The sequence below is a fragment of the Microtus pennsylvanicus genome, chromosome 6 (genome assembly GCF_037038515.1).
Source record: "Microtus pennsylvanicus isolate mMicPen1 chromosome 6, mMicPen1.hap1, whole genome shotgun sequence".
NCBI lineage: Eukaryota > Metazoa > Chordata > Mammalia > Rodentia > Cricetidae > Microtus > Microtus pennsylvanicus.
In genome coordinates this window covers 95,790,066-95,803,511 of record NC_134584.1, presented here as the reverse complement: position 1 = coordinate 95,803,511, position 13,446 = coordinate 95,790,066, and the positions used below count along the sequence as shown (strand labels likewise).

Sequence of the window (13,446 nt, the reverse complement as noted above, 5' to 3'; positions counted from 1 at the left end):
AGAATGTTTTAATGAAGCTGCCTAGACCATTGGCTGGATAATTTTAAATTACTAAGTCTATCTCTTTATTACAAATTGAGTCAGACATTTTGAAATATTTTTTAGCAAATTAGTTTATCAATTTACCTAGCTATCTAGCTCCACTAGTCTGTCTAGTTTTATAACAAATCATATAATTTGTTGACATATACTTTATATAGTTATCCATTGTATTTATTTATAATATCTTTTATTTCCCTATGACTGGCAGTATTATTCTTTCTTTAATTTCTGATTTTAGTAATTTAATTATCTACCCTAGGCCAGCATGACTAGATGTTTATCAATAACAGCAATCTGTTATTAATTTTTTTCAGCCAGTTTTCCACTTTTTTGTTTGCTTGGTTTTGGTTTTGTTTTTTGAGACAAGGTTTCTCTGTGTAGCCTTGACTGTCCTGGAACTAGCTGGCCTGAAACTCACAGAGATCTGACTGCCTGACTTTTTTTAAAATTTATTCTTATTTATGTGTATGTGGGTGCCTGAGGAGGCCAGAAAAGGTCATTGGGTTCTCTGGAATTAGAGTTACATTATAAGAATTCACTGACAGGAGGGCTAGGAATTGAACTTGGGACCTCTGCAAGAGCAGAAAATGCTCCTAATTACTGAGTCATCACTCCAGCCCTTTAAAAAAAATCTTTTTTTAATTTTTTAATGACTTCTCTATTCTTATTATGTCTTATGCGGGTATCAGGTCCCCTGGAGTTACAGATAGTTGTGAGCTGCCATGTGCATGCTCTTAATCACTGGGCCATCTCTCCAGGCCCAGTTTTCGATATCTAGTTCATGTATTTCTTCTAATTATTTATTTATTTATTTATTTATTTATTTATTTATTTATACAGTATCCTGCCTGTAGGCCAGAAGAGGGCATCAGATCTCATTACAGATGGTTATGAGCCACCATGTGGTTGCTGGGAATTGAACTCAGGACCTTTGGAAGAGCAGTCAGTGCTCTTAACCACTGAGCCAACTCTCCAGCCCCATGTATTTCTTCTTTAATCTTATTTTCCTCATCTTCTTGCTTTGTTTTTACTTTGCTCTTCTCCTTAAGGATCTTATAGAAGAAAACTCAGATAATAACTTTAGATTTTCTCCTTCTTTTCTAAATGCTGGAATGTATAAAGCTCTCTTTCCCACCATGCAGAGTATTTGCTGGATGTCGCAGACTCTAGCATACTGTGCTTTCATTGCCATTTATTTCAAAGTATTTTCTAGTTTTCTTCGTCATTTCTTCGTTGGACCATTCTTAAATTGTTTTGTTCATTTGTCTCTTTAAGTGAGCTCTCATCATGGAGCCTAGGCTGGCCTCTAATTTCTAGCCATCATCCTGTGTCAGTCACAGACTGCTAGGATAATAGGTATATACCATCTTGTCTATCTTAGCCCATCGCTTATTTAGTAGCTTGTTATTGGGGACTCTGATCTCTGGGCTTGTTCCTAGATAACTTTAGGGTTACTTCTTTGCAGAAGAAACAATGAGAACAAGAAACAGTAACTAGCTAGGTAGGGCTGGGCCCCAGAGGCCCAGTTCCAAGGAGTCCTCTCTGGAGGCTAGGAATGCTAGAGGAGAACTCTGTTTCCTTGTCTCCTACTCGCACACCTTCGCCAAAAGTCTGGATGCGAGTCAGTGACTGAAACTGAGGGGAGGCATCTGGACCCCAGGTGGGACACCTGAACTGACAAGTCCAGGCCCCTCCCCACGCCTCACCCAGTTCCTACCACAAATCTCTGAAAGGTTCCCAGGCCGAAAGCTTTCTGGTGCTCTCTGATTCTCTCTGTGTCCTTCTCTTAACGCAAGCCCTACATCACACTTTTCTGAAAACCATAAAAAAACAGAAGCATATCATTTATTTTTCATATATTTGTGCAATGCTCACATTTCCTTGTTATTTTTGTTTTGTTCTGTTTTATTAAAACATAGTCTCATAGATCCTGAACTGGCCTTAAGCTTGCCCTGTAGCCAAAGATGGCCTTGAACTGCTGATCCTCCAGTGTCTAACTTGCAAGTGTGTGTTCCTCCACACTTGGTTTATATGATGCTGGGAATTGAACCCAGGATTTCATGCACACTGGACAAACTCTACCAGTTCATTGGGTAGCTGTGTTTGTTTGCCATGCCCCGCACCACTAAGCTACACCACCAGCCCTTGGTGTTTAATATAAGTACGTTGTGGCTACAGGAGTACTCTGTTGATGTGAAGCCCTTTCAGCTTAGTGGGGCTCATTTTGTGATCTACCATCAATCTAGTCCAGAGGATGTTGCTTGTGTGCTCAAGAAAATGGGGTCCCACTGCTGGAGTGGAGTGTTCTATAGGCATTAGTAGGCCTGTATGATTAAGATGCTGTTCATGTCTGATGTCTCCTTGTTGATCTTCTACCCACTTACTTTATTCATTGCTGAGGATAGGACATTGAGGCCTGCTGCTATTGAATTGTCTGTTTTGCTAGTTTTTAATTTATATGGTTTGAGACTCAGTTGTTAGGTTCATGTATGTTAGTAACTGTTATATACTTAAATGTTATATATATATATATATATATATATATATAGTTATATAGTTATATCTTTCTTATGATGTTATAAAGTGATCCTCCTTGTCTCTAATAACAGTTTTTGTGCTGAAATATGTTTTTTTTTCTCTAGTGCCAAGACCAAGAGATTAACATCCAGCATAGAGTGGAGGGCAGGGCTCACAAGCCTCCACCCCAGCTGAGGAGCTATTGACAATTAATGGCTACAAGGGGAGGAAGGGTCACTTTTCTTTAGGGGTATGGTTGGTCCCTGGTGTATCAACCATGCTCCAGTGGGTGACCCCACTGCGCTTATATGAGCAACAAAATTTGAATTCAATGGAATATAAAAAGAAAGATTTTTTTTTTTAAAGAGAACGTGAAGTTGGCAAGGAGAGGATTAAATAGCCTCAAAATACATTGTAGGCAAAGGACCAGATAAACAGATGATGGACATCAGAGATGCAGCTCGTAGAGAAGAGATATCTAGTCACACAGACTGGCTAACAGGGTCTCTCATGTCCACAGAGTTGAAGAGATCAAGGAAGATCTAGAATCCCAAAGCAGGGTCAAAGGCAGATACAGAGAACCTGAAAGAAGTTGATACTAAAGGACCAGCCCGGATTGATTTGATACCCGGAAACCAAGAAAGCACTTGGATTTTCTGCGTTCATGACCTGCGTTAATCCAGAATCTGTGACAAGGATTACACAGACTAGGGAGCTAACCAGCCCAGTTGTAAAGGCAAGAAATACTCTATGTGACTAACTTACCACCAGCTACCTGAGTTCTGTTTCATGTGTGATCCTCTCAGCATGCTCTCATGATGCTGATTTATCTCAGTGGTTACAATGATGCCAGCTAGCTGTGAAAAGCTGATTCCTAAATAGCTATCTGAGGAGGGGAGAGTGCAGCTGGCTCCAGATTCAATAGCAAATTGTCTTTGCCCCTAAGGAATTCTGAAATGTCACTGCTTAGTCACCATAGAGTAGAGAACACACGTTTTCTGTGCGGTTCTGCTTTTCTTTATAGTAGCAGATTACTTTCGTAATGAAATAATAACTTTTTCGTGTGTACAGTAAACACTGATTAAAACTTAAATATGTATGTTCATTTTAATATGAAGCAAGTTATTATTGTTGTCATTGTTTGCTTGCTTGTTTGCTTTTTGGTTTTTGTTTTGTTTTGGTTTTTAGAGACAGGACTCTCTATGTAGTCCAGGCTGACCACACACTCAGGACCCTTCTGTTCTCAGCCTTCCAAGCGCTGGGATTACAGGGATGTGTCCTGGTGCCAAGCTAATTACATTGTTCATGTTAAGTTCTCTGACATAAATTACCTGATACCTATAACGTATATTACAGGATGCCTGAAAACCTAGATTTCTGGGCACCCTTAGTTACACTCTTCCATTTTTGTCCCTTCATGCTCACAGCACTGGTGTCTCTAATGTGGAAGCATTATGCTGAATCCTTCCATCCCTTTCAGCAAGCAGGGAAGGAACAAGAAATAATGGGAACAGTGATGGCCAGTGCCAAGGAGAATCTGAGGCTCCTGAATAGCAGCAAACCCTTCGTTAAGCGTGTGTGCCCCCAGTTACCTGCATATGTGCACTCCCGGATCTGTGACTCCTTCAGCTATCCTTTCACTCCCGAGGAGGGTACCCACTCATTCACCCATAAGGAAATTCTTCAGAATCAAGTGGGTGGTAATTGCTTACTGTTATCTGCCTACTGCACTGAAAGGGTTATAACTGCAATCTGGAGGAAAACTTTCATGATAAGAAACAAACAAACAAAACCCCTCAGCATTTCTAGAAGTAGCACCACTTCCAAGTTGGAATCAAAGTCAAACCATAGCCTTCTCACAATATTGCTCTGCCGTGCTCACCAAGGTGTTACATTTCTAAAGCAAAATCAGACTTGATTTAAAGAGAAGAAAGTAAGAGTTTGACAGCAGGACGGATTACCCTGATCAATGGCTGAGTAGCAGATTTGTAACAGTTTTGCTTTGCCCTGTGAGGGGCCTTCTCACTGTAGCTCTGTTTATTGTGCCCTCCTCTTTGGTTCTCTACTGTTTCTGTCTGCTCAACTCAGATTTAGAAATATAAAATAATTAAAAATTTAAAATCACAAAGCACATTCTCTTTGGGGGTACCTTGTCAGAGTCCAGTGCTAGCCCGGACCCTCAATTATTTCTCTCGACCAGACCCCATTATAAACTCTCTCTGGACCGGCGTGGAGGTGTGGGAATAAAGACACAACTCACATGGGAGGGAGATTCTCAGTGGTCCCTCATGAAGTCCTGAGTTCATATCCTGAGGAATTCCTCTCATTTATTCTCCAAACAGCTTTTATACCAAAACATAAACTGAGTGGGAAATACACCAGCATTCTGTCTCCTAGGTAACCAGGTGAATGGCATTTTGTCACTTCTGCATCTACCTGTCTGCTGTCACTAGGCTTGAATCAGCATCTCTATAAGGCATCCTCTAAATTACAAAGAAAGGAGCAACAACATCCTGACCCTTTGTTAGGGCAGTGACAGCCTGTCTGCAGGGCTGTGTGACCACCTCAGGTGGGGCCCTATGGCTTCAGATCCTGGCTGCCACACCATATAGAAATATGGGCCTACACTACCTGAGCCATCAAAGTATATTCAACAAATAATGTTAACAACTGTGACCATATAATGGATTTTTATAACTTAAGAGTTCAATTCAGTGACATGCAAACATTTATATGCTTCTTCAGGCAAGTCCTTTCTCTTAAAAGTATACAAAAATCTTATTTCTTCCTGAGTCATCTCATCTCTTTTTTTTTTTCATCTCATCTCTTGCACTTAACAATTTTACATAGGAAAATTAATTTTTCATGAACCCTCCAAAATAATAAAGTGAGACACAAAAGTTAGCCAAAGTACTTTTTTCTGGTTGGGATGTCAAAAACATTGGGTATATTCTCTTCTCATTGATGCCTATTGGCCAATAAGTCTCCCATTTGTTGGTTCAAAATCAGTATCACTTTGTCATAGAACTTTACTTGATGACATTATCTTCTCGAACTCATTGAATCTTAAAATATTTTCTAGAATAATCAAGTGAAAAATTTGTCTTAGGAAAAAAGCCCAAATGGCAGAGATAGGAAGAGGTTTTATATATATAACTTGATTAAACTCTTGCTCCTCCTTAGGTGACTTTAGTTAAAAAATACAATGACAACCAGAGGACAAGGGCCATTCTTGACCTTTTGGGACACAAAGGAAACCCTTTTCTTCAAGGAGCTTACATTCCAAAGAATATTAGGAATCACTTGAGGGAGAAATCTAAATCGTTCTAAAAAAATCATTCTAAAAGTGATTCCTCGGCACCACCTCAGACTTACTGAGATAGGGATTTCAGAAATGGAACTACAGGATCTAAATTTTAAATATAAATATAAAGCATCTCAGGTAGTTCTATAGATAATAATGCTTGAGAACCACAGCACTGGTGATCTGAGAGACATGCACAAAATATATCAGAAAAAAAATAAGTTGAGGGATTATCTTTTAGAGACATAGAAAAGGAAAGAGGAAAATTGAGATCACCTACCTAAAGCCCATGCTGGATGAGAGCTGGGATCTTCTTCAAGTCATGAATCCCTATTCTCTAGAAGTAGAAGACTTTGCAGATATTACTTCCATGGAGTATGCAAGATATTCAAAGTACCTTTAGGATTAAAAATATGACATATAATGTCTGTGTAGTGTAGTATGATAAACATTTGACTAAGGGGTGAGAACTCTTTTCTGATTAAAAAAAATCATCAGAAAAATATAATTCTGAGAATCATATGAAATAAAACCAAAGAGATTCTGTCTGTGGTCTAGGAATCCTAGATTTTAATATTAGAACTACAATTTCCTCATTCCCACAGGAATTAATTGTGGACCAATTTAATATAGCTGGAATTTTTATTACTTCTACTTCACAGAAAACTGAGATATTCTCATCCTTTCTTCCTTTGGGGGAATCAACATATGCCTGGGTTTGCGATTTCGGCTTTCCGATCTGAGCATGATTTACATGTGGATACAGCATGCTGCTTTCAACAGTTAGAAAACTGCAAAGATTCGTGGACTTGTTAATGAGTTTGCTGACCATGAACAATTTACTCAAGCCACCAGTGGGGGCTCAGCTTGTTCATCTGTAAAATGGGTAGCCAGTTGTATCTTATTAAACCAAAACGCCCAAACCTTGTAAGAACTCTCTGAAATAAAAGGGCTTATTGAGCCATTACTGACACTAGCAGAAAAATAGATGAGTAGGTGCTGGGACAGATTCTACAACCACCACCATCCGGGCTATAACATTAATCCCCCAGGTCCAAAATGTCAAAGTACTTTACAAAGCAAACATTGCTACATACATATTATTTACATTGGGTCTACATTGGGTACTGGTAACAAGGGTGGGATTACCTGAAACAGCAAAGGTTTTGCCATGGGAGAACAACTAGGAAAGAAGCCAGGGCCTCTTGATTGGCTGGGGCTGCAAGAAGGATACATTGGCACCTAGGCAGTCAGGGCAGGCTTCCGTGAAGGTTTTAAAGTACATTCAAGAACATAAAAACAGTCTTTTGTGCTCTGGGGTCCATTGCTTGCTACCGGTTTAATCTCCCCTACCATCTCTCTTTTCTTTCATCCCGTGGCCCTTTGTAATTAAATGTAGGACATCTCGGAATGTTTCTCTTATCAATCTGTCTTCCTGGCCTAGGCTCTTGCCGCTCATCCATGACGCTTCCCACACTAGTCCTAACTGAGGTTTATGTGGGAGGATCACATGGGATCATTTTCGTGAAAGTGCTCCGTAAGCTGTAAAGCACTATACAGATGAAGTGGATTATTATTAGTCTTTTATGAAACTCAGCCATAAAGACGCAAAGTGACCCAGAAAAAAGAAAACAGGGTAGGCCAATCTGAAATACATCTACAGTGTTGGAACACAGCCTTCATACACAGTCGGTGGGTTCTTAATAAGTACTGAGGTAGTGAAGAAAAACTCCAAGCACAGGCTCATGCCTCTGCCACATAAGGACCGAAAGCAAGTAGAGAGACACGCACTTAGAGTCAGGGATAGGGCTTCACACACAACCAGAATGCCCCCAAGAGCATACGGTTTTCATGTGTAAGTTACCTGGCATGAAAGAATACTAAATACATTTAATAGAGTAAAGCCATGCTCCACCCTCACCCCAAGCACACAATGAGACAGTTATGTCTTTACCTTCCATCCTTCAAATGCAGTCTTGTAGAAATAGCAGACCCTTAGTAAGACTGAAACTTGCCCTGCATCTGGTTCATGGTAGATCTTCACAACTACTCCAGCAACCTCTGAGGAAGCAAGGTCTGTTTGGGATCTGCAAAGACGATTTTAGTGAGACTTGATTTTAAGTCAAATCAGATTCATCCTTTAATACTAACCCCACCCAGCAGAAACAGGAAAGGAGATGGGGGATTACTTATCTGCTGTATAAAACAACTCTCTATAGAATATTTTGTCACTTTCCTCGGATAGAAAGGATATGACTCAAATTTAAATATTCCAATTGTATTGAGTATAACTTTTGACAGCCATTTGTAGAATGAGGCAACCCCACAGTGGGAGACACCAAACTTAAAAAATGCAGTAGAAAAATATTTTTTCTGGGTAGGCCTTAATTGCCTTTTCTTCCCCCATTGCAAATGTATTTTTATTCTGGGTGACATTTTCAAAACAGGAGTTTTTTCCCCCATTGTTGAAATGAAGCAAACAAGTTTACTTTCAGAGTCTCAGAAATGCCCAGCATGGGGGACAGAGTGGGGACATGGTTTCCACTGGCCACTTGCCTGTCTTTTCCTTGGGCAGCCTTGCCCGTTGGCTCCTCTAGGAAGGCCCCTGGGGCTGCCTGGTGGAACTGATTGTAAAACCATCTTGTGCAGTAAGAATGAATGTCTTCAGTCTCTCCAAGACCACCCAGAACATGACCAATCTTTGGCAACTGTCTACGGGTTTCCCCAGTGTTGGGTTAGCTCTGGTTTCTGAGTCTTTGAGAAAACATGGCCATGGGTATATTTCTTCTTGTAGTTTGTTACTTTAAGACAAAAGAGGAAGACACCTCTCCTCTCATCAAAAACCTATGAAGAATTCACTTCATCAGTTTATGTTCTTTCTGGGAATACAAGAATACAAGACCAAGCAAAACCGGCCATGCTAGAGAGAAAAATTTAAGGAAACAAACATTTGCTAGAGGCTTTCATGAACGACTGTCCCTGGGCCTTTGGCATCAAGCCATCCTAGGATGGTAACCATCTCTAGCATCCACGGCGAGGGTGGGAATCTCACAGTAAGGCTCACGTTGGCCCAGGAAGGCAAAAACTCCTGCGGAGCAGGCCGTGCTTCTTCTTAGCCTGCTGCGTTCCTCTCCACGAGCCCCGCCTCTGTACACTAGATGCTCAATAAATGCGGGCCCGAGTCGGTCCCTGGCGCCCAGCCCTGTATTCTGGCCTGCGCAGGTTTATTCTGACTCGCTACCTCCTCACGTCTGCTGAGGTACTAGAGCTCGGCTAGGGGCTATGTCTCCGGCCGTAGGAGAATAATTGGAAAGGCGAGCTGCCGGAGACACCAAGCCAGAGCCCGGGAAACCGGGAAGCAGGAGGCACGGGCGGCGGGCTAGGGGCCACCTGACTGCCGCGCTCCGCTTGACAGAAGGCGGGCCCGGCGGCGCTCGAGACCGGCCGGGGTGGGGCGGGGTGGGGCAGGAGCGCGCGCCCGGCCCCAGGCCCCGCCCTCCCCAGTCCCGCACGCACCCCGAGGCGAGGGGGGGGAGGGGACCCGAGAGCCGGCCGCGCCTCGCGCGCGCGCCCGCTGGGTGACGCGGCCCGCGGGCATGCGCCCCGCCCCCGCCAGCGCCGTCCCCCGGGCCCGGCGCGCGGCCCTGCTGACGTCAGCGGGCGGCTGGCTGAGCGTTGCGCAGGACCTGGCGCACTCGCGCGCGGCGCTCGCCTCCCCCCCTCCCCGCCCGTCCGCCCGCCCCGGCGCGCGCGCGCGTGCCCTGCCCTCCCTGCCCGCCTCTTCTCGCGCTCCCCGCTGGCCGCGGCTCCCTCGCGCTCTCCCCGTCTTCTGGCCGCTCTCCGCCAAGCGATGCGAGCTCTGGGCCCCGGCGACTCCGCCTCCCGCTAGAGATCTGCCCCCACCCCGGCCCGACCCTCTTCCCAGCCTTGCCCCGCGCGCGGGGGTCGGAGAAGGCGCCGCGGACGCACCGACGGCCGAGGAGCGGCGGTGCACATGCACTAGCGGCACCCCCTAACTCACTCCCTCCACACCCCGCGCCGCCGCCGCCTCCACCTTCCCCGCCTCCGCCTCCTCCTCCTCCGCCTCCGGCAGCCGCGGCAGAAGGACCCACCCTGCCCCCCACCCCACCCTCCGCCGGCTCCTGCTGCGGATCCAGCCTCGACTCCTATTTTATTTATTTTGGGTCGTGCACTAGCCTCAGTGCCTGCAGCCCGCGCCTCCCGGGCCCGCGGGCGCCTCCTCCCTCGGCTCCGGAGCCCCAGACCCCGGCCACCCTCACCTCGACACCCCCAGACCCCGACCAGCTGCCGCTTGTCTTCGCTGGAATCTTGATAGAGGCTGTCTTTTTTGGGGGGTTTTGGTCTTTCGACAATTTTGTTCCCAGCCAAGGAGAGGATATCGTGATTTTCTCCCCTTTGAGCCCAGGCTCTGCTCTTTGGGGGGGTGGGGGGCGCGCCGACCCGGGGAGTCGTGCCAGCCGAGTCGTGCGGGCTGTGGCAGGGAAGGGGCCACCATGGGATGTACTCTGAGCGCGGAGGAGAGAGCCGCCCTCGAGCGGAGCAAGGCGATTGAGAAAAACCTCAAAGAAGATGGCATCAGCGCCGCCAAAGACGTGAAATTACTCCTGCTGGGTAAGGACCTCGGTAGCCACCCCCGCTCCTCGACCCCGGCCGCTGTTTCCCCACCAGACTTGCGCCACGGGAGACCTGGTCCCGGAGTTGGCACCACTGTGTGCCCAGGAGCGCCCACCCCTCGCATGCTTTGAAGCCCCTTCCCATTCCTCTGAGCTGACACTCACCAGTTTTTCCCCCTCTCTGTGTCCCAACAGGGGCTGGAGAATCAGGAAAAAGCACCATTGTGAAGCAAATGAAGTAAGTCCCTCTGGCATTGGGATTTGTACTTTTATTAAGAATAATTTTCATACCGTTTTTATTGTCGTGCTCACCCACATTGCTCTCCAGGCCTGGTTTTTAATTCGTGCACACAGAGACCTGGTTTTGGCTCCCCTCCCCCACTCCCTACGTTGGTTCTGGGTCCCCCACCCCAACTCCTGGAGTGGGTGTTTTGGGGGAGGGAAAGGGAGCGCCTGTAGTTGTATGAATGACAGTGTCCGCCATATTGATCAGAACATCACACTATTGGCGTGATTATGATCATAACTCTTGCTCGTGGAGTATTTCGTGTGTTTCGCTGCCTCCATTTCTGTCTCGGCCTCCTTCCATTACTCCTCCCTCCACCCAACCCCTCGAATCCCACTTATCTTGGAGCAGTGATTTTGAACTTGACTAAAACATGGAGGGGACCCAGCCCTAGCAGATTGGGGTGGAAGAGCAAGTGTTTGCTGTTCATGAGTTTGGTGCTGAATTCCTGGAGGCTGTGACTTCGGCCCCCTCCCCCCAAATGAGAGCAAGGGTTAGGGGAGGGGGCGTGCACTAGGGGGAAAGGGTGAGTTTCCAAGCGGATGTGACAGACACAGCTTTATCCAAGGCAGAGGTGGATGGGGGACGTTGTCTGTGGGGCTGAATGAAAGCAAGCCTTACCTGCCCTCCAACCCCTCTGCGCCCTGGCCTTCCAGCCTTTGCTCTCCTGACACCAGCAGTTTCCTGTCACCGTGTAGCCTTTGTCGTTTGTCGTTATATTTATTTACACTCTGCTTAGGCCGGGCTCCCTGTAGTCTGTCTTTAATGCGGATTTCAGGCCCCACTTGCCAACGCCCCCTTCTGCCTTAGATATCAGTTTCCCCTCCTAATTGACTGGAGGTGGATTTGAGTGATGGTTGAAAATTAAAACAAAATGGGATATTCCTTCCTTTCCACATTTCCCCAGTAAGGAGCCTCACCCCTCCTTCCCTCTCACTGGCTTGCTTCTTGCCCCATCCGCTTCACAGCTCCTAGTAAGCCTACACGCAGCTTTGCCAGAGGAGGGGTGGCCGGCAGGGAACGGGCGCATGCCTTCCGGACCTCCTGGCCCTGCTTCCGTTGGCCTGTCAGTCCAGGACGGAGGAGTTCGTTAGGACCGTTTAGCGAGGATTCCATGTCGCTTTGCTGTGACACCTTCGTGCACACACAGCTCCTAATTAGAGGTTGCTGTGCAGTAAACAAAAATGATTATTTTTCAACTTGACAGAATAGTCGAAGTAATTGCATCCCGTAGGAAAACAATGGAAAATAAAAACCCCTTTTGAGGAAAGGTGGGTGGGAGACAAATTGTGCTTGCGGTTTCAAAACCAAGAAGCAAAAATTCTTGCATGTGTAACAGGCATGACAAGCGAGTTCCAGGCGGCGCCATGATGGTAGGGAGTAGCGACTAGGAGACAGTTTTCCCCATCTGCTTGGCATGTTCTTATTTGCGTTCGAGAGCTCCCAGGGGCTTTCTTCTCACAGGCCCCTTCGGCTAGCCTCACCCTTCTGAGCCACCAGTAATTTGGCCTGGGGTTTCTCTGGGGCTTGTGCAGTCCAAATGGATGGGGAGGCGGGGCCTGGGGAATTGCTTTTTGCAACAAGGTGCATGTTGCATCTGCCTGGAGCACACGCGGGTCGGGGAAATGGCAAACCGCGCCATCTCTTTCTCCTTAGGGGGGCAGGTCTCAAAACTTCACGAATCTGTAATCCGCTGTGGCAGACTCAGAGTCTGGTAGAAGCCTCGGCCTCCAGAGCTGGGGTGAGGTTTCAGGCGTTGCAAGTGGTGGACAGCGCCCAGCCGAGGCTGGAAATGTCGATGGGGTTGAGCTCGGCGGCGCTCGGCTCCGCTCGGCCTGGTCTGGGCGCGGGGCTCGGAGGATCTCGACAGTGTTCGGAACCCAGTCGGGGTCCAGACGGAGAGGGCCGAGTGGCTTCGGCTTCGGAGGGGCCCCGAAGACATTCGGAAACCCTCGGAGAGGGGAGGGCAAACGAGGTGGTGGTGGGGAGGTGGGAAGGATGGCAAAGTAACTTTGCATCCACCTAAGCAGCTTGCTACCTGCTTTTCTTGTACATGCCCCATAAATTAGGTTGATTTAATAAGAAGTTTAAAAATATGTGCTGAGTCCCCTAATGGGTAACTTGCCTTTTTTATTCAAAGAAAGCTGAGCTCTCTGAGGAGATCTGTGTGCCACTTTAGAATGGAAATTCCTGATTAAGTCCTCCGGCATGAAATCTTAAAGGGAGACTGTAGACTTTCTGAGGAAAGTCCTGCGTGTCTTATACTGGGTTGCACTTGGGGGTGGGGGGAGTGGAGTGTCTGATGTTTGATTGATTTAAATCAGAAATCAGATCATTTTTCTCATTTCCTGCATTTCTCCTTTTCCTCACCGCCACAAGCACCTTTTCTGAGAAAACTGCGTATCGAAACAGATTTTTGTGATTGACTTTTGTTCCTTTTAAGAGCAAAATGCACCAAATCTCTTTAGGAAATATGCTAGGTTTGCTCAGAAAGGTTTCTGTCCAATCCAGTTTTGCACAAAAGACCCGACTGAACTGTCCTCCTGAAACATTCATGAATGGTAGTTTTTCCTATGAGCTTGGCTTAAAATAAGTCAGATCAGGGCCTCGTGCCAAACTGGATGCAGGACTTGTTTTATTAACCACAAAATGTGAGATTGGTG

The 13,446-nt window shown here is 46.3% G+C and overlaps 1 protein-coding gene and 1 long non-coding RNA gene across 6 annotated transcripts in view; one reads left to right on the top strand and one right to left on the bottom strand.

Annotated features, from left to right (window-relative positions):
* Positions 1-7,947, bottom strand: part of LOC142852285 (uncharacterized) — a 108,148-nt gene extending 100,201 nt beyond the window's left edge. For both annotated transcript variants that reach the window (XR_012910947.1, XR_012910948.1), the window contains exons 1-2: positions 7,818-7,947; positions 6,144-6,260 (exon numbers count right to left, since the gene is read on the bottom strand). This is a non-coding gene — a long non-coding RNA (uncharacterized LOC142852285). The remainder of the gene's footprint in view (positions 1-6,143; positions 6,261-7,817) is intronic.
* Positions 7,948-9,558: 1,611 nt separating this feature from the next.
* The window catches only part of Gnao1 (G protein subunit alpha o1), a 143,916-nt gene continuing 140,028 nt past the window's right edge, over positions 9,559-13,446 (top strand). Inside the window, exons 1-2 of one of the 4 annotated variants that reach the window (XM_075976912.1) lie at positions 9,559-10,495; positions 10,693-10,735. In XM_075976912.1, coding sequence (XP_075833027.1) covers positions 10,378-10,495; positions 10,693-10,735 — 161 coding nt within the window. In that variant the 5' untranslated portion in view covers positions 9,559-10,377. The remainder of the gene's footprint in view (positions 10,496-10,692; positions 10,736-13,446) is intronic. The other 3 variants (XM_075976913.1, XM_075976910.1, XM_075976911.1) reach the window with 3 other exon arrangements.